At 33.2% G+C, this 22,722-nt stretch overlaps 1 protein-coding gene across 1 annotated transcript in view; it reads left to right on the forward strand.

Annotated features, from left to right (window-relative positions):
• The window catches only part of LOC141906266 (fibrillin-3-like), a 769,611-nt gene that overhangs the window by 648,946 nt on the left and 97,943 nt on the right, over positions 1–22,722 (forward strand). The window contains exons 60-62 of the mRNA XM_074795508.1: positions 4,642–4,761; positions 4,888–4,923; positions 14,702–14,827. Of these exons, the coding sequence (XP_074651609.1) occupies positions 4,642–4,761; positions 4,888–4,923; positions 14,702–14,827 (282 nt within the window). The remainder of the gene's footprint in view (positions 1–4,641; positions 4,762–4,887; positions 4,924–14,701; positions 14,828–22,722) is intronic.

Raw genomic sequence — 22,722 nt, forward strand, 5'->3', positions numbered from 1 at the left:
ATGACCTTGATAGCCATGATTCTTACAAGTTAGAGTGCAGCAAGTTACAGTCAGACAAAACACTTCCACCTTGTGATGAAAACACTCGCCTTGACACGTGGTGGACAGACATCTTCAAAACGAAGAAATATCCTACACTGGCGAAGATTGTCAAAGCAGCAATTAGCGTCTTTACTGCACCTCGCATTGAGCAATCGTTTTCAGCTATGAATGACTTGATCGATAAGAAGTCAAACCGGATGGCCACTTCAACGTATGCCGCTATACAGAACGTAAAATACAACCTGAAGTCACGCCAGACAACAACTCTTGAACTCTATCACCGAGAAAACATTCCCCAAAGTCCAGTAAACCGAGACATGGTGTAACACATGCAAACAGCTTGTGGCCGTCACAAGCGGCAACGGCAGGAGAAGCAACAAGCTCAGCTGGCAAAGAAACGAAAATTAGGACTAGATTCCATGGTAGCAACTGCTCCTGTTCTGTTACGACCAAAGATTGTATCCAGGAATAAGTCGAAGTCAATTGTTCGAAAACGAGCCACATTGTCAACTGCAGGTAGCCGACGAACCGTACATGAACTTGCCAAAGAGGCAAAACAGCGAATTATGAAAGCGGTCTTGGCGAAAAATAAGAGAAAAAACTAAAATGTTTACCGTGGTTAGTATGTTCCGTTGTTCGTATCGTTTTCACAGTCATTGAAGAAGGCATTTTCCATAATGAATAATAAAATGATAAATCATAGTTGACAAAATATGTGAATAAGTGTTTATTTTTTAATTTTCGTAATTTATTTCTGAACGCAAATTCCTTACTGAACACATTGATGCATAATATTCACGGATAAATTGATTATTAACGAAATTTTAAATATTTCCTTGCCAACTAAGCGCTCAAGCGCTACGATCTTGAATTTGTGAGCGTTCATCGGCGCATTTGAACTGCAATAATTCAGGACTCGACCCGTAATGCGTGAGAAGATGCTGATCGTCAACGAATGAGGATGTACCACATTGGAAATAGCCATTACCTTCCAGAATATAATAAGTTGTTCGTGGGTTCACGATCGCTCTAAGTGCTCGGAAAACGCTTCTAATTTCTGAAATTTTCTTGGGGGGAGGGACCCCCAGACCCCCCGAAATGGCTTCGCGCCTTCGGCGCTCGCAAGTTTGTGTATGTCAATAAATACTTCCGGATATAGCTAAGCTAGGTGCTGGCAACACTGATTCCGGGTACCGTTAATGGAAAGATGCATGCGGTGCCTTGTTGGTACAGGGTATCCCCGCGAGACAAAAAGGGTTATTATTCATAGTGAAAATAAAGAAATTCCGAGTTATTGGAAAAATCCCCAATTCCACGTTTCCAGAAATGACAACACCGCTTAAAGACCTACTCGGACTTTTGAAAAAGTTCTTCCAATGCTCGATCTTCCCATTTAAAACATAAAAATCCTGAAGCTCCAGTACTTTCCATTGATATCATTGTACCGTATGTGCCTTTTCTTGAAAGGGTTTAAGTCCCACTTCACTAATTTTTAAGTACAATAGTAAAATAAAATATAACTGCAAAGCAGCGATAACGGGTTTTCTGACTAGTTGGTTGAAATATCGTACTTTGATTTGGTCGAAATCAATCTTAAATCAGTAGATAAATGACAGTTTTCTATACGAGCGCCATCGAGGGACCAGCACTAATAGCGGATAGAGATTAATGCGCTTCGCGAAATACAAAGAACTCTATGTACCAAGTACATTAAAGTTAAGTCAAAATAGGATAACGAAGATGTAGTAATAGATATCATGAGCTACAATTTCTCAATTTTCGAATTGATTGGTGGTAAAAATCGGTCAAAGTGTCATCAACATTTCCCATTCAAAACCTCTGCAAAAGTGCTGATTTTGCCGAACTGGACACATGTCGGCAATCTTGATTCTGATCTGTCTGTAGATTAAGGTTATAAACATACATAACAAACAATTAAGATCATACATAAAAGCGTAACGAAAACTTCCCAAAAAGGCTAATAAAACTCTATTTGTTTTGAAATAGTGATCATAGAACAGATTAATAGGATGTTCAAACATGTTCAATAAATATGTCCAACCATAATTCGACAGTTGATGAGTAGGCTCTATCGAGATATATTTGCAATTATATCCATGAAACGACTTAAGATCCTTCATGCAACTAAGTTGAATAAATATAAGCTCCGTAAAATGGCAAGGAGCGGTCTAGTGGCGGGGTTTCGTAACGTGGCCATTAGGTTCGAATCCCTTCCGGGGAGGATTGTTTTGACGAATTATCAAACAAAATAAAATCGGCCTTTATAGGACGCTTAGCCTATTAGACGTGAATGTGGTTATAGGCAAAGCTAAGACAAATGATTTTCAACGGGCCGAAAGGCATGAAGCCACACGAAATCTTGTTTGAACAGTTTCCTGGTTTTAAAACCTGGTAGTGAAACAAATTGAGTCGTATATCTAGTTATATTTGGGTAGATATGCATCACCCAAATACATAAACAGGGTAGGAAGATTAACTATATACCTACGTCAATGATACCGACTTGTAAATCAAGTGAAATTTGTTTGAAATGTTTTCCAACTACATTTTTCACTGTTGTGGGTGAACTTGTATCCGGGTCAGCAGGCTGGATCGGTTACTTTTTTCATTTCCCTTTTACAGTTTGCGGGATCAAATAGACTCCATTATAGTCGGTATCGGCATTTTCTTCGATACATTCGAAGATTGATTTCACTTTTCCCGATTGGATATACTCGGAGCAATCGTTTTTTTTTTAATGTTGCAGAGACCAAGCTCGAGGTCGTCGGGTGAACTCATGAATTTAGGAATTATCAATAAAGGAATGGCGAATCTTTTAGTTCGGTGTCTGTATTTTCGTCGCGAGATTAATTCGACGAATAAATTTCAAAAAAGTCTAGCCTACGCACGCAGAGCGCTATATTGATAAGAGTTTTTATTACTGATTAGTAGTAGAGAGGATAAAGTTTTTGTTTAAGTGGATAAATCACGACGATTACGATAGGATTTTCTTTGAAACAACAGAAAACCATAATAGCGTACTGATAAATGATGAACTTAAATTCTAATCTACTGTGGGATATGAAAAATACCGTGTTAAGTTTGTGATGAAGTCTATCTAGTACAAACAGATCGAAATCTCAACCAATTTGTATAAGAACATTAATGAAAAGTGCATTTGCAAATTTTTTTAACATCTCACAACTCTGACTTCGTACACTTAAACCAAATTAATTTATCCCTGTAATAACAGAATTAAATAGACACACTTTAAGCCGGGCATAGGTCGACCTCGCGATTAGACACGATCGTCGCGTTGCGTCACAAGTGGGGGTGTAAGTCGGTTGCGATGTGATTTCCAGCGACTGTGTGCGACTAGTTGCTCCCAGTCGCAAGAGCACGTAGGTCGGTTGCGACGGTCGCAGAACGTAGAACATGTGCGACTCATTGCAACTGTCGTCGCTGCAAGTCGCAACCCGTCGCTGGCAGTCGCAAGGTAGCGTAGGTCGGTGAGTCGTTGTGACGCGATCGTCACTGGCGGTCGCAGTGAATCGCGTCGCAGTGAGTCGGAAGGCCGATCTATGCCCGGCTTTAAGAATTCTTGACAACTCTGAAAACTGCGGTATTCTTGACAATGGTTTTCTCCTCATAAACTTATTTGAATGTTATATTTCTCGGCAATAAGGGTAAAACCCTTGTGTATCCTTTGATCCATTGTTTCTTTCCTTGCTTTCGTTTATATTTTTCACTCATTTATCGCCATTCGCTCTTCTGTGACAGTGGTATTATTGAGTTTCAACAGCAGTCTCAATTCATAGGCAGTGCTGCCATCTTCTAACGATATCATAAACTATTCCGCATTCATTATCCAACTCATTCAACAGTGCCATCTTTCGTGATAAAACTTTCGAACTTTGTTCCAGCGTCAGCTTTCATATAACTTTTTGTACTGAGATTGAACCTTAGGAAAATTACGACTAATGCGCGTCAGTTGCTCGTAAGTATTTGCTTCTGCGAGCAACGACTACCGCTGAAGAACATAATTCAAAGTTAATGTTACATTTTTCTGGGAAACTGTCACGTATAATGTCCTTTTGTGATTATTTCGGTTGAATAATGATATTTTTATGGGCAACGCTGTTGCGCTAACGACAAATTAACGGGCTTTGGCAATGTCGTTCGCTAATGAGATGGGTTGGAGAATTGACTATATATACTGGGGTTTTTGGACCGTGGGGGAGACCGCTAGAAATATTTAGATCGTTGAGATCAGTTCGTGAAATAAAAGTTATTTTGAAGACAGGAACTCGTTTATTCTTGGACGTTTGTTAACATTCTATCACTCAAGTGGAATTCAAAGATCCCGTTAGTGACACTTCTTATATTCACATTTGTTGTAATTTGCCCCTTTATTTTCATTTGTTAATAAGTGTTCTTTAATGTAATACCCCTCTTGATTACTTAATTTGTCTCTTTGCTCTTGGAAAATATCCCATATTTCTGTTTTTGTTAGCTTGTTTAGAATGCATTTGCCGATGGACAAGTCGGCATTGTAGGATCGGAAGGAAACCATGGTTAATTGCATCATGTATTCTACAGATATCGACGAATGTTCCATGGAGCAACGTGTTTGTCAACAAAAATGTGTTAACTCCCAGGGAAGCTACACGTGTGGATGTCAACTGGGTTTTGTAGTTTCCATTGATGGCAGATGCAAAGGTAAGACTGAACATTTACCAAAATAGACATGATAATCAGAATATTGAGAAAACATCCATTTCGGTAAATGCCTATTGTTTTCCATCATTAGATAATGTTATATCATCACAGATTTTTTACTCTTAGGTTCAGGAGAGAGGGCTTGGCGTGAGAAACGAAAACGTACGTTTTCACAAGTAGTGATTTCTGGAATACAAATTTTAATTTTAGAAATTGTAATAGTTCCTATAATACGTTCCCTGTAAAAAAAAACATAAAATGCATGCGTGGGAAACGCCAGTCTGGTAAAAGAAAAAACGCGTGCCCCCCCCCCCCCCCAATTCATCACATAGCTGGAGAGAGCGTCATCCTGGGTTGAAGGGTGAGATACGATAATTTTTCTGTAACTACCTTATAGCCTAGATCGATGATAATTAACCCAGAACCGTTACCAGAGGTTACGCCTGATAATGGCGGTGTTTCCCATGCCGATGATTACAGGGCTTCTCACAACAGGGATCCTGAAACATCCGACAAAAAGGAGATTGTCGAAACCGATGATCAAAAGACTGCCTTGAAGCTTTTGAACAAGTCGTTTTCAAGAAAATTGGAACGCGAATCCATCAATCTACCAAACTTTTTGCTACCTTTTCGGCACAAATTATTTAAATACGGAATTAATTTATTTTTCATCCCATTAATGGTGATATAAATTTAAGCGTTTACAATATGCTATACATTTTGACGCAATGAAGGATCCCAGCAATCCTTATGCTGTACACTCCGTGGCCGAGACCTTGAATAAAGAGTAGCAAAAAAGAAAAAAGGAAGAAAGAAGGTAAAGATAACGATGATGATGATGACGACGACGCCGACGACGACGACGACGACGTAGAATTGACAGAGATGAGAATTCCCCGCTGTAATTCCGGGCTCACCCCTTAATGCGTGAGATGCTGATTGTCATCGTATGAGATGTGCCACATAGGGAATAGCCATTACCTTCCAAAATATAAAAGTCGTTCATGATTTCAAGATCGTTCTAAGTGCTAACACATTTAATTTCTAAAATCTTCCCGGGGTTCATGATAGTGGTTCATAATGGATTTACCACTTAAATTTCGTCTCAGGACAAAATTATTTCTAAAGATTTTCATATTCCATAGATAAACTTCGGTTTTTATACACAGTCCCCTGGATACCCAACAATGAATATTTTCAAGGGCACTTTGATCAGAGTTATTAAACCGATTAACAAATCTTTAAGTAGATTTAAGTAGATTGCTTAGTAGTTTCTTACAGGAACATAGTAGATGAAATGGTTTTTGATCTATCATTACCAAGGTAGATGTTTCTGAAGGAATCTGACGTTGAAATAACTTTTCATACCACTTTCCTTATCCAAAAGCGTAGAGAAAACTTTATCTTTATCAAGGTTAGCAAGCATATATTCTGGAACAGTCTTTTTAAATACCATTCATAGTTCCGCATGCAGTTTGCTTACAAAATCTAATATTTCATATTTATCTCGGTGGGCAGGTTAAGCCGAACATTTCAGTGGACCATTTAAGGCCGCTTCCGCCACCTACAATGCATAGACCCTAAGTAATTAAAACCTGATGGGGATGCAAAATCTATTTGTTTTATCTACATATATGGTTATTATGATATAATGTATCTATGACATCATTAACATCATAATCCTTAGATAAATATAAAGGTTCTAATGTAAAATGTTTTATAATAATGTTTGTTTTATGAAATTTAATTAAATCAGATACATTTATTTTCAGATTATTATCTCTTTCTATTATAAGATAAAAACCCACTATCTACAGGTGTGACACAAACACCTGACGATGATCTCTAGGGTGAGATCGAAACGTCGTGTATTTCGTATATTTTAGATTGTTCGAATTGATGAATTTCTTGTTTTTAAATTCTTTTGATTTGTAGATAGTGGGTTTTTATCTTATTATCCGTTCACCACGTTTGAGTCTGGTTATCGTTCTATCTCTTTCTATTTTTCGTATTGCTTCATTGTAACAGGAAAATTATCGATTTTCAAATGGTTTATAATGTGTTAAACGCGCTTCCGCTCACTGATTATCGCCTTTCATATTCCTCTCTTTGTTTTCAACTGATTATCCCCCAGTTTGTCCTCACATTTTTATCACTTAAGTTTGTGTCTTTTGTTTATAGATTACTCTAATCTGTATTGCCCCCTGATTGCTATTGGTTACGTTACTATTGTTTTCCAACCGTTATGTCATTACTTTAATCTGTTCCCCTTTCAACTTTTCAATCACTCACTCGGTTCTATTGTTTTGTTTTTGTATAAATATCTCGTAATATTCTCCTGTTCTAAGTACGCCTAATGATGGCTTTAGCCGAGACGTTGCGCAAATATATTTTCTCTTATTCATGTTTCTCGTTTTGGCTATATTTATTGTGGGATTTCTCGCGTTTATTCATCATACACGGATATTGTGTTTTCTTCTCCTCTCTTTATAATGTGTTATTCAATAAGCATGTTGATTACAATCTTCAACTGGATGCATACAAGAAATAATAAACCATAGAAAACATCATCAGAATTGTGTACACTTATAACAGCGTTATTTCTAAATGGTAATTTAATATAGCATTATGTATTTATATTATCATCTTTAAAATATAAATTATTTTCATCAATAGCTTTTGATTTGTTTGATTCATTTTATTTTGTATTATAGACATGTAAAGTCATGAATATTATTTCATAAAATAAATACCCAGATCCTTAAAAATATCGGCCCTGCAATTTTATTCTTAACATTATCATAACATATCTTCGATTTGCTGTGTGTATGTTGTTTTGAAAAAAAAAATCAAACTGATGACAACTTATCTTTGAAAATTCTAATAATTATTTTCATGATATTTCCCATAATTTCAAAACATGTTTAATTTTTTTCTAATGTTTTACCTTTGTAAAATTTAGATTCGATAACTGCTGGGCCAATATTAGATTTAAACGCTTCAATTATCTCTATACCTTTTTGATATCCAATAAATTGCTTTAATTTCTTACATTTTGCAGAAACGATTTTTTATTTTCTAATTTTTTTATTTAATTTTATTTCTTATCTATCATCATCATATTCTGATTTTGATTTATTTTCTGAATGTGTCATAGATTCATTATGTCTATAATTTTTAGATTTAGCTATATTAATTTTACATATTGGACAGTAGTATTTCTTACGGTGTTGTCATACTGCAGGATGAATGATTCGCGGAATTTAAAAAAAACACAGAATTTAAAATCATATTTAGAAAGCATATAACATCTGTTTATATTATATTTAGAAAGATATTATGCATTATAGAATTATTTCTAATTGCAATATTATAGGTTGAAAATTATTTTGTTGAGAGATTGTATAATTTAGTTTTCAGGCTAGAGGGTGGGATACTGATTACATTACAAAATTGTTTTTGCATAATCTTATATTCTGAAATATTATATAGATTATAATATGATAGGTTTAATATTATTTTGTTGAGAGATTGTATAATGTGGTTTCCTGGCTAGAGGGAGAGAGAATGAGCAAAACAATTATAATAAGTAATTGAAAATTCTGAATACATTATAAAAACGGTATAAGAGTGGGTTAAGAATGGATTTGAAATATACTCATGAAAACTTTGATAGCGTGGAAACGCCATCTTGAAATCACACTCGATATCGGTATAAATAAAGCGGGCTTAATATGAATCGAATCACGTCGGATCTTATGTGAACGGGACTAAATTGCAATTCACTAGCATAACACCTAGTTTCTTCAAATCGCAGAAATGCAGAAACGTAGAAACTGTTAATTTTACGGACAATGTTAAGGATTCATAAGAGCTGCCTGTTGTCAGTAACCCGAAGCTGCATGCAAACATATTTTTACTACAGCTGCACACAAACGAATTGGACCTTCGAACTCACTCACACTGCTTCCTCGTTTACGATTTTTAGGCTCGTTGCTGAGAAAATTTTAAAAAATTTGCTAATGTCAGCGGGCTATTTATACCACAAGTGTCGTTCATTGTTTATCTGTTAATCTGTAGCTGGAAACGCTTGCAAATTGATTTAAGTGTCTATGTGAGAGAAAGAATATTTCGATTTTTCAACGAATCTTTAAAAAACCAGCAAGTGTTACATCTTCGATATGATGAGCGGTTCCTGAACTTCGCTGAAAAAGCTGAAACACTGAAACCCTGAAATAAAAACGCTGAAATTTCTGGGAATTTCCGAAAAACGCCAAAATTTCAGGGAATTCCCGAAAACGCTGAAATCGTGCTAGGTACCGACAAAACACGTTTTGAAATATTTTCCGGGCCGGTATCCGCTGCCGATTCCTGAACCGTGTCTTAGTCTCTACCTTCGGTTACGGAGACATGCGTGGACAGTATGTGTGGAGTATACTTCTAGAAGGCCACTTGTTGGACAAATTAATTCGCTTGAAATCCGAATTTTCAATTCATACAGGCAGCATAATGAGGAAAACCCATTCACAAACCGTGCAAGCCAACTTAAACACTATGCTCAATATTCCAAGAATATGGTTTACTTCTGCAAGACGCAAAAAATCTTATTTGACCGCTCATGTATAAAACATGATTATCACTCATGAGCAACTTTTCTTGTGTCAACATGTTGATGGGCGACGGACTATGGTATTCTCTGAAGGAGGTAAATTGAATTTGACAGCTAGTTATATAAATGATGCAGCTTTGGACAAAAGGGATCTAACTAAATTTCTTTTAATTCACCGTGGAATGGAATGGATTGACGCCAATGGCATGCAGTGGGCCCCTACGTGTGGGTCATTCTAATTAGCGTCAACCAATTAATCTAAATCGGGCAAACCATTCAACAATTGTGAATAATTTATTTGCTGTGGTGTGATAATAATTAGTTTTTTTAAAAGAAATGACATACTTACTGTTTCATTAGGATATGAAGCAATTGAACCAGAACTCAAGCCCGAGTTAAGCGAACTATTGATTCTGATATAATGTAAGAACTGATATCCTTTGTGTACTCTTGCAGAATGTGTTATGTATTATTTTAAGCTGTTAAATAATATAGTTAGACAAACGTACAATTATTGGATCTTTCTTGTTGAGTCGTTTAATTTTGTGAGTTTAGAGTTCCAGTCAATCCACAATGTGCAGTGCCTTGCCTTCATCTACATTAAAGCCAAGCCTGTGTATGGGAAAATGTCGTTCGACTCTTATAAGCCAGACAAATCAAAGCATGCAATATATTGCAGATAGTAGTCTCCAGCAAGTTGAAAGAGAAAGTAAACCAGGTTTTACCCCGTACCCTACCCGGGAACAAAAGACACTTCAAGACTCCTTCCTCCTTGTAGAAATATGGCACCCAATCGTAGCAAAGCTAAGTACAGTATACCATGACGGTTGAACCTTTATCAACGAATTTCAATGACACCGAAAATAGAATCAAAATAATCATAAGTTCCATGCTATATGCTTAAAATTTCACGGCAGCGCGGCGGATCGCCGATCGGTCACGCTCGAGCAGCAGCAACAACATCGCGGTCGGCAACAACATTTAGTCTCCGCCCTTCTTTCACCAAATAAGGAATTCGGTTCCGCTAGCCACGTGCACTGCTTATTTACTTGAGCCGTAGATTCCCGGTACTCGACATTACCGGAGGATTAGAAACAAATGAATATTTTTTGTAAGAGAAATCAATTTTTGTATTGACATTTGAATTTTCCTGCTTAATTAATTCGATTCTTTCTGGCAGAAAATAATATTCCGATTGATGCGTTTCAACGCGTCTTCCATTTTTCTCCGTATCGTATCGTATCGTATCGTATCGTATCGTATCGTATCGTATCGTATCGTATCGTATCGTATCGTATCGTATCGTATCGTATCGGTTACAACCAACGGGAGGCATTATTTGCCTATTTCTAGTTTGTCTAATTAATCCGTAATAAAAAAGTTCGTAGTAATCTTCTTGTCCTTTTGTTTTCGGATGGTGCTAATTTCTAAATTAACAACCAGGTCAAAATTCTTCAATCTTGCAAATAACCAGTCTCAGTCTGACTCAGTTTCACTTCGAAATGTCGGTTATATAGTGGTTCTGCAAAGTGGTTTAAACCATTGAATAATTCTTGATACACTAATCTAAATCGAAATAGTTTTTAGCAGTGATAAACATAGCTACGGGTAAGCCAAAGACCAAAAATTAATATTAATAACTAATTCAGTTGGAAAATTGGGTTTTTTTGGCAGAAAATTGAATTCATTATCTTAAAAGCCCAAATTTTCTATAACCAGAAATGAATCAAACCTTAGAGTTACAGTTTCATCGTGTTTCCCCCTCCGCCAACCCTCTGGCATTATTTTTCATTTTTCCAAGTTTTATCTAAGAATTGATATGCTTTGGGCCCAAAGTACAATTTCAATTTGAAATAAAATTGATCAAAATTACTTTCCAGTTCCATGGGATTGACTACAATTAATTTTCTCTGTGTGTTCCTAGTCAATGACAATATTTTGAGTGTATTTCGTTTATACACTCAAAATACACAATACATACACAATTCACAATATCAAAATATAGCTGCATAGCAGCGATAACGGGTTTCTGCCTAACTGGTTCATATGTTGCAATGGGAAGCGTAAAAAAGATTTCATCGAAATTATTCAAATCCGTCCATAACATAGGACTATTTCCAAGACGCGCAACCTGGGTCAACAATATGCTGGATTATGTGGATCCAAAAGGGCTACCATGTAAAAAGTACCGATGTACCAAGTCTAATCAAAATGGCTTTGAGGATACCGAAGATATGGTCCCCCGGTGGCAGTTGTATCAACTTAAACGTCGCGTGTCGAGGCAGGTGGTGGCAAAAAAAAGAAATACTTCCGGGAAAATTTTTTTGAAGACGCAAGGCATTGACTGATCAATTGTGTTGTTTTCATTCTTAATTTACATTTGATTTGGCAGGTCATCTTGCTTAGCAGTCCGTTTGTCAAAGCATCAAAGCAACACAGTCCAACTTGTTCATGTCTCAGATGCAGCGGGCCAGGGCGGTCATTATATTGCTAACTTATCCAAATTACACTTACAACAGCCCAACGTTTTTCAGTGTGTAAACTTTATCATATCTGCATTATAGGACATTCAGGAATTGAATTTTAGCCATCTGAGCCCTCGGCTTGATTCGAGCATTTTCTAAATTTCTGAAGAATGCTTTCTCTGGTTTTAAGATCCATTCAATTTCAATCAAAGTCAATTAAATTTTCATTTTATTGAAAGAAATTCTACTGATTACAGATTTTGAACTGAATGATGTGTTGATTTATCCAAGCCAAAAAAATTACAGCAAAATCAACTGGTGATCAACGAGTTGAAGTTTTCATTTATCTTCGGATATTTGTCTACCCCCTGATGATACAAGCTTTTTGGCTACACCTTTTGAAACATCAACGCCTGATCTAATCACACCAATTAGTCAGCCACAGTTGATTTTCATGCCATCTGACCTCTTTGCACCTGTAATTAAGCAATGAAATGTAATAATTACTCGGTTATATAATATCATAGAGGAGTGAAAGAAAGTATAATAACTGATTACTTATCCAAATATTGTAAACATGGCAACTGAAAAAATAACAATTACATAAAACGTCAAGAACTTACAGCATCTGAGACAGTTGCGCTTAAGTTACGAGAATGACGAAAAATCTTGATTTAGAACGTACACTTGCACACTGTGGTTTAAATTTATTTCCACCAGCTGCAAGAATCGGCAAAGGAATTGAAGACCGTAGTGACCAGTTCATTCCACGAATAATAGCTGGAAAGAAAGTAATCGAAATAAATAGTCGTACACATAAATGTAAACCAGCCTCTTACTAACAACTGAGGCTTTCCACTGTCTCTATTCACTACATTTAGGGCCTATTCTAGGTGTATCCCCCCAAAAAAGCTAGGTAAAGTAGCTAGCCAACAATGATCATTGCTTCACCGAGTACTCATTTGCTACCATATGTACTAATATTATAAAGAAATCATGTAAAACATTCCCTGGTTAACGGATTCTCACCTTAAATTACGTAAAAACTGCTGTCGTTGTCATCGATCTGAGTCGTCGAGTGAACGCGGAGGTAAAAGTCCGTATGAAAATTCCTACCATTTCTGTCCATATTACGTTGAATCGAGCCAAAAATCTTCAGGAAATGTAGCCAACGTAAATTGATTTACGAATAGAATTAACCAATTGACTCATTTTAAGGATCATGGTTTCGTGAAATTCATTAAAGGTCCTAAAACTCGCGATGAATTTAAGCCGAAAATGATTTCAACCATCCGCCATGTTTCATTCATAAGACACTTATTACGCACCGGCTGTAGTTATCGTTCGTGGGAAATGACGGATCCGGACTAATTGTTAGGCCGATTCCGTGATTTACGGTTGACTCAAGGTCGTGCGGTAAATTTTAGGCTTTTCGGGGTGCACTTTTATCAATGGATGACGATTCTTTGCGTTATTCTTGTCGCTGTTTAGACCCGGTAATTATGCGGGATTAATTCATAATCGATTACTATACGCAAATTCGAAATGGTCAGGCGCTGAGTTATATTTCTGACAGAATTTAAAATTACGTTTATAAGCGGTTGGTAGTCGAATCTAAGAGGAGTTACATTTTATGAAAAATTTTTGGCTGGAAGGTGGACCATAAATAATAATAATAATCAACAGGAATACAAGAGGGTTTCTGCGAAAGCAGCAGAAACCCTAAATACACGAGGTTGTTTTCGAATCGAAATGATTTGTTAGTATAGAAAATCAAATTAAATCAAGCTGTGACGAAGCGTCCGTCACTTAGATTTCATCTATTACATATTATTACTGTAATTAAGAATTTATTCAATGTTAGATCGTACCGGTATATGCACATAAAACAAAAAACACATCTAACAATCCACGCAATCAGCAATCGATCAAGTCGAACATGACGACGACCTTAAGGCATGTCTCTGTAACCGAAGGTAGAGACTAAAACATGGTTCAGGACTCGGCAGCGGACACCGGCCCGGAAAATATTTCAAAACGTGTATTGTCGGTACCTCAACGATTTTAGCGTTTTTCGGGAATTCCCTGAAATTTCGGCGTTTTTCGGGAATTCCCTGAAATTTCGGCGTTTTTCGGAAATTCCCTGAAATTTCAAGGTTTTTATTTCAGCGTTTCAGCGTTTCAGTGTTTCAGCCTTTTCAGCGAAGTTCAGGAACCGTATGATGAGTTTCCTTTTTCATCTGTAAATGATTTCCTGACGCTGAGTATTACATTTGCAGGTTACGCATAACTCTTGGGTCCCTTCCAACTTTATCATGATATGATTGGATTTTTTATGAGTATGTAATGTCTAGTACACATTTTTTCAAAACCGTTGTCGGCACTATCGGGTTTTCTTATGTGCTTCAGCATTGGGTTTTGAATGAATTCTTAAGCAGCAGAATCATAAATCTCAGTTTATTGATTTAATTGAAAATCATTCGTGGCTCATAACGACTGTGAATTTGGCTTCGTCGTCTGCATAATTTCAACAACACGGTATAACGGAAATGACTGAAATTGAGCTAGATAAAGTAAAATTCAATTTAGCTTTATTGTCCGTTAAATTAACTCACCAATTTCTGCGTTTCTGCATTTCTGCGTTTTGAAGGAACCGCATAACACCATCCGATTTAACAAGTACTCTTAATTAACAATATAGAAATCCAATAGCATGACATAATTATGCAATATGTGAAGTGTTGACTCAGCTGTGCTAGGCAGCCTATGAAATGCAGCTGATTCCTTTGAGCTAGGCTTCTAGTTTTAAACGTAGAAGAGTTAATTTACCGCTATATATGTATCATCGAAACATTTTGAATTGCAGATATTGATGAATGTGACCAAGATCAAAATAAGTGCCGCCCATCAGGAGTTTGTGTCAACAGCGCTGGCAGCTTTAAGTGCGCCTGTCGTAGAGGTTTCCGAATGGGCGAGGATGGGAAATGCACAGGTAAACGAGACGCTGAGCTAAACAGAAGTAGCAAATATTTTCAGCAAAATCTTTAACAATAAAATTACTTCAAGCGTAATTTCAAACAAAGTATAAAAGTTTGCCACATGGTAAAAGCTCAGCAAAGTTAAGAATATTTCACAAACTCAACGGTTATAAGGCCTACGTTTATAGAACTATTCTGTACAACTGTGGTAGAATGGCGGAAATCAATTACTTTTAGACTGCTTCCGTAGAGTGATTGCACGTAATTCAAGCTTCAAATGTAAATCACTTCTGATCATATTGAAATGAATGGATATCGAATCTTTGTAAAAAGATAACTATCGTATTCAGTAGTTAACAAACACTTAGTACCAGTAAATTTTTTTTTAATTTTTTCATTAAACACTGAACACCTGAATGACAGGTGCGCGAATTTTCTGAACGCGCACTGGCTATTTTATATGCGTGCGACGTCGCACGGTCTATACAGTGATTACAACGTGCGCTGTACTCACATTATCATTGCAAGTTTTCTTCCTACTCGATGCCGACTGAATTCACGGTTAAGCATTGGAATTATTATTTTCATCATAACTCCAATCATTTTAAACGTAATCAATATTTGACAATTTTTACCTTCAATTGGCGTAGTAGCACGGTAGACAAACACGACGACTAAGACGAGATTAAAACAGTACCAGTATAGTTTCCCACGCCATATGAGACATAAAGCGCAAGCTGATCAATGTAATATGCATACAAATCAGGTCATATGAGATAAACACGGATAACTAAAACTTTGGGTAACATGAAATATCAATATGAATTTAGAAATTCCTGCGAGCTTGAATGCAGCGCGTAGCAGTAATTGTATATATATTGTTCTAGATCAAAGGTCGAACGGTCGAGCTCATTCAAAAATAAATATTAAAGTAATTTAAAACTATGATATATATTCATAGCCGTGTGTATTTCATATATTATAAATAGATATTTATTCAAAAATATTAATAATTTCAATTTTAAAAGCATATTGTCTGAAATCAATTGGTCAATTGGTATCCATATAATCAAATATATTCTAATAATGATAATTATTCTATTATTTAATCTACAATACACACGGCTATGAAAATATATTATAGTTTTAAACTACTTTTAATATTTGTTTTATAATGAGCGCAATCTTTCAACCTTTAATCTAGAACTATATATGAAAATCATATTTATGAAAATTTTAATAAAAAATTTGATATAAAGATAGAGAGTAAACAAATACACAGTGAATTCTTAGATAGAATTAAAGATAATACAAATGTCAAATCTGTAGATTATATTCATAAACAGATTTAACAATCTATAAGAAATATTTAATTACAAATATTGAAACAATTACTAATAGGTATGGAGATAAATTAGTTATCCACTTAGAATGTGAAGGATTAAAAGGAAATAAATGTAAATTCAGAACATATTTACCAGATAGATTTCATAGAATATCTAATGAAGATATCGAAGAGTTATGTTCTGGAATATTCGATTTCATATATAAAGGTAAGAATGAAAAAGGGCACCATGATATAGATTTCGAATGAAAAATACATAAAATAAATGCAAGATAAATTAAAAGAATATAGAATATTTGTTGATTCAAGAAGACTTACAAATTATAAATCTCATAATTTATTGATACAACTAGATAGAGAATTTAGAAATTGTGTTGATTTAAAATTAGTTAATATTAGTTTAAGTAACTCGGTTTACAATATATCGGATAGAACTATTGAACATAAAGCCTTTTTGATTTTAATAAACGTAAAAATAAATGGTATCATCTATATCTAAAACCAGGGTTATATAATTTAGATACATTGTCACAAGAAATTAATAGAAAAGCCTGGCAATTAGGTAGTGATTCCGGGTTTGGCGTTAGATTTTTAAAAAGTGATAGTTCTAATAAAATAAAGATTAGGTTAGCTCATAGTGAAAAACATCAATTTTTAGTTAAAAAACCTATAGCTAAACTGTTACGAATGTAAGATATCAAAATTATTTAGATAAATCACATATTAGATTAAATTATTGTATAGGTCCTAATCTATTAATTATTTCTAATTATTTAATATTAAAAATGGGAAATATAATTGGTTATAATAATCTTATAAATACTGCAACAATAAATAAACAGTTTGGATTAAATGATATAAATAAAAAAATTATCTACGCTCCAAAATAAATGGAAGGTGAAAAAATTTTAAAGAATATTCAATCAACAGAAACTAAAACTAAGAATATTAAATCAAATAATGATTCAAAAATAAAAGATTATAATACATCAGAAAGTAAAAAAACTGATAATATCCAGCATGAAATAATTTAAACTAATGATGATAATAAATCACATGAAAATACTAAATTAGCTATAACTTGTATAGGAATTGTAATAGGAGGAATATTATATTTTAGATTTCAATCTTTTTATTATGTAAATGGTAGAAGTCGGAGAAGCTTATGAAATGGACGACATGGGAAATGATGATGGATATTTTCATGACGATTATGATAGTGCAGGTGTTAAACTTGATAATGATAATGAAACAAAGCGTAATAATAATTTAAATACATCTGATTATATTAAAATAGCAGAATCACAAATAAATCCTGAAAATGTAATTCCAGATTGAGTAAAAAAAAAGATTTAGATAATATAAACAATATACCTAAATTAAAACATTTACTTGAAAATTCTAAACATAATATAAATGATGGAAACGTTAAACCTTTAGCAGAAAAATTTGAATTTTTAGGTACTGATGACTGTTATTATTATTTGCAAGCCGATTATTATGTTGATATCACTTACATCAAAAAAAATAAAATATTAGAAAGATTATCTTTGAGAAAATTAGACCCATCTAGAACTAAGAAAATAAATAATAATAATGAAATAACTGATGTTACCAACACAGAAAAAGGCCCATATAAAATAATACTTAGAAATAAAATTGATGACTTATTTGAAATAATAAAAAAAGTCGGAAACAACTTCTGAACAGAATATAACTTCCAAAACTAGTAAACTTAAATCAACCGAAGTTCAAACTGAAAAACTTTTACCGAATGGATTAATAGATGTAACAGATCAAGAATTAGAAGATTCAAATATATTTTCTGGTAAAAAAAAATTAAGAGAAATTTTTAGTACAAGACTTGCATCTGATAAAATTGCGCATGAAAAAGATATAACAGATCAAAAAATTAGATTTTTAGAAAAAGAATTATCTGATAAAAATAAAGAATTAGAACAATTAAAGTCTGATTTAGATCATCAAGTAATTGATGAAATAGAATATAGACAAAAAGAATTACGTTTAGAAAACGAAATTGATGATTTAAAAGATGCTTTAGAAGTACAGAAAGGTGAAAGAGATGTATTATTAAAAGAATTTGGTAATAATTTTAAAAGATTAAAAGATATTCTTAAAAGATATCTAATAAAACCAAATTCTAGAATGTCAATGAAAGAAAGAATGGAATTATTTAAGTTAGAAGGTATCACAATTCTTTCAATTCTGACAGCTGTTACTATGATATTTACAACAATAGGTTTAGCTATATCAAATTCATTAAAATCTACACCTACACCTAATAAACCGGATACACCTCCAAGTCATAATTCTATACAGGATAAAGTTAATGATGGTTTAAAAAAATTAGCGAAATATTTAATCTGCTTAAAAAATCTGCTGCAGCATTACCCGGAATTATTGCATCAATTGTTGGTTTTGTTTTAAAGTCTGCTGGAAATGTTATTAACTTTGCCGCTGAACATATTATTTTATTTTTAATGACAGTTGTTAGTGCAATTATTTTTGGATCACTTAACATGATAAAAAAATAAATAATTAATTTTTTTTCTTAAATAAATGAGTGGGAGTTATATAAATCCTTCTAAGAATTCTAGAATATCTAATGCCATTAAAGCGGAAAGATCTCATCATATCATTACTCATAATCCTTCTAATATTAATCCTGATGAAACTTTATATGTTAGAATCCCTCGATTAACACAAAATACTTGTTCCAAATAGTATTTATTTATCAGCTGATATAAAAGTAACTGGTAATAATAATAATTATGTCGCAGATAGTGTTGGAAGATATTTGATTAAAAAATTTATTGTAAAGATTGGGCCAGAAACAGTTTTTTCATTAGATGATTATAATTTATTTATGCATTGTAAAGATTTATGGTTAACAAAGGAAGATAGAAATAATATGATATTTCAAGGAATTCAACCCTCAAATCAAAATAGAAGAAGATCTGGAGCTAATAATGCAGTAGTAGCTAATGACGTAGATAATTTAATAAAACAGCTTTTTGGAAGCAAATATAAAATTCCATTAGATTTTGAATTGTTAAATAATAATGCGCCGTTATATAAATATGCAATTCAAGAAGATATTATATTCGAAATAACATTTGCTCCTGTTAATGAAATTGTATTATCTAGCGTTGTTTATGGGTTATAAATTATCGAATATATGTTTAGAATATGACACGGTAACTGATGAAAATATTGCAATTCAAACTGAATACAATCAAGGATTTTCATTATTATATGATTATATTGATAAATTTAAAACTGTAACTATTAATGCAAATGATGAAATAATTAATGAGAATATTAACTTCCCAACAAGATTTATTAAAGGCGAATTAATATTTTTTACCATTGCAACATGTTCTAATGGTGCAATAAAAGTTGATAATTATTATAATCCTGAAATATCAAAAGTAGAAATAACAATTGAAGGTATAGCAAATAAATTATTTTGTCAAGGAATGAGAATGATTGATCAATGGGTAGAAATTAAAAAACATTTTATGAATGAAAAAAAAAAACTCTGAAGATTGTAATATTAATCAAATTGATTATTATGCTTGTAATAAATATGCATTATGGTTAGATTTTTAAACGACAGAGGAACTTATTACATGGTTCTGGTAAAAGATGGTATTCAATTATTTATGAAAAAGAAAAAAGGAGGGTTGAATTATAAAATGCATATTTATATTATATCTGACGCGCAATTAAATATTATAAATTCAATTAGATAGTGTTATGTATTAAAATTTTAATTTCAATAAAAAAATTTATAATAAATGGAAGGCGGAATATATGAAATACAAATTCCAAGTGAAATGATATCAGATATATATTATATATTACCTTATGAATATAGTAAGTATTTTGGAGAATTCTTTAATCAATTCAAGTATAGAATAAGTAAAATAGAAACGAATATTGAAACTAAAATAGAAGAAAATATTGAACTTAAAAAAGAAGATAAGAATAATATCGAATCTAAAATAGAAGATAATATTGAAACTAAAATAGAAGATTTAACAGCATCTACATCTTATAATAAACCCTCTACATATGATATTGAATCAAAAAAGATTATTATAATCCAAAATATTGTGATATATGTAAGGAATATATGTCATATAAAAATTGGACATCACATAAGAAATCAAAGAAACATGTAGAAAAGAAAAGAATAATAATGATAATAATATATCTGATAATAATATCATAGATAATTTAATAAATAATGTTAATACAATTGAAACTAACGATACCATAGATAATATAACAGATAATGTTAATACAATTGAAACTAATAATAATAATATAACAGATGACGAAACAATTGATGATTCTAAAAAACATTGTAACATTTGTAATTTAGATATTTCTTAAAGTAATTTTTCTAAACATAAAAAATCTCAGGGACATATAGAAAATGAAAAGAAATTAGAAGAACATGAAAAAATTTAGCAGAAAAAAAAGAAATAAAACGTATCAAATATTGTAATAAAAAAATTGAACCTGTTGATGAAAATACTCATTATAAATCAAAATTACATCTAATTAATGTTTATAAAAAGGCGAGTACGATACTATTGTTAAATAACCCAAAGAAATATATCAAATATTTTGATCCTAAAAGTAGGTAATATTATATATTCTGTAAGTTGTTATTTGATAAATTATTAGCTTATGCAGAAAATAACCCTAAACAAATATATAGATTATTATATTTTAGAAAAATAGATTCTAATAAAAAATTATTAATTAATTTATTATATTTTGTATTGTACACATGTAACGTCATAAATATTATTTCATCAAATATTAAGCCAGATCCTTCAAAATATTTCTCTTCTATTTTACTTTTTAAAATACTTTTAAAATCTTACTTTAACTGATATTCTAATTTTAGGATATTCTACGTCTGTAATTATTCTTATTCTTATGTTTTTCATATTTTCTAAATGTTTTTTATTTTCTTCTAACGTTTAACCTTCATGAAATTTAAATTCAATAGCAGCTGGTCCAATTTCAATTGTAAATGCTTCGGTTATTTCAATATCTTTTTTATTATCTAATGAATCAATATAATTTCTAACATCTTCCATGTATGGTCTTTTATTGTTTAATTTATTTTCTATTGTGTTAATTGTCTTCTGATTCTTGTCAGTATCTTTATCAAAATAATCTTCACCTAAAATATCATTATTCATATTTCTAATATGATTTTTGTTGTAATGGGTCCAAAAATCGAATTTTTGCTGACAAATGAGGTTATAACTTTGACACGAATTCATGCAATCTACTATGTTTATGCGCAAAATGTAGCTTGATCATGCGGCTAAAATCTGTTGGAAATGGAATTTTGAATATCGCGTACATTTAAGAGAAATCGACGAATTTTTGGCGATTTTTAAAGAAATTTCAAGGAGCATTTTGTTTCATAAAACGGCTAGAAGGCCGATGCATAACGTTACATTGAAGTAAAATAACTTCTCCCTGCGGTTGGCTGAGCTCCCGCTGTCAATCAATGTAAGGACATATTCGATTGACGCAGACAAACCGGTCTTTTAATCTTCTCATCTATTAATCTACTCGGTTCTAGTTTCTCATTTCCCAGTCATGGGAGAGTCTTATATGTTACTTTTCAATTTGATAGCCGTAGTATCGATTCCGTCTCCCCATATCTACTTCATTATGCAAATAACCGAAGATTCAATCAATACGCTACTTCACGGAAGATTATGCGCGCACAATCAAATAGGCCCAAACCTCGTCTCGCTTCAAGTTTTTAGTTAGCGATATTTTACTTACTATACAACGGCACGCATAATCCTTTAAGTATGATATCCTGACAATGTGTTGAATTCGATAAAACCTCACTTTGAACGCAAAAGATCACTAGAAATGTCAAAAAACTACCAAAAATCACAAATTTTAGCGATGGCGCTCGAAGCAGCTAACGGAAGTAATGACTGGTGCTGGGTGTCATCACTTTGTTGTTGAGTTCAAGACTCTAAGGTGAATTTATTGCAGGCTACACTGATAAATATGAAATAATATTATGAAATAGAATTGATTTTTGAAGGACAACACTCGTAGATTCATAATAAAAATATGAAAAGTACCCGGACTCGAACCAGCAATTGAAATTGGGCCGTCAAGTGCTGCCACCATGTGGCAACCAGTCTTTACATCTTCAGCCGTCCTAAAATGTTTTTTGATAATTTTAGGACACTTATAGTGATTTCTAGCCTCTGCAGTGAGGTTTTATCATATCCAACGTAACCGTAGGTTATCATATTTAAAGGATTACGCGTGACGATATATAGTAAGTAATATCGCTGATTGAAAACTTGAAGCGAGAGATTTTCATTGCAAATGAACTGGAGCATGGCTGATAAAGGTTCCAATTTCCGGTTCAGACTAGCGCCATCAAACGATTTATTCAAGAACTTGAATTTGTCGATATCCCGTATTGCCGCGATGATTGCTGATTAGATTTCGATGATGTTGTTCACCGAAATCAGC

This window comes from Tubulanus polymorphus, chromosome 5 (assembly GCF_964204645.1).
Source record: "Tubulanus polymorphus chromosome 5, tnTubPoly1.2, whole genome shotgun sequence".
NCBI classification, from domain to species: Eukaryota; Metazoa; Nemertea; class Palaeonemertea; order Tubulaniformes; family Tubulanidae; genus Tubulanus; species Tubulanus polymorphus.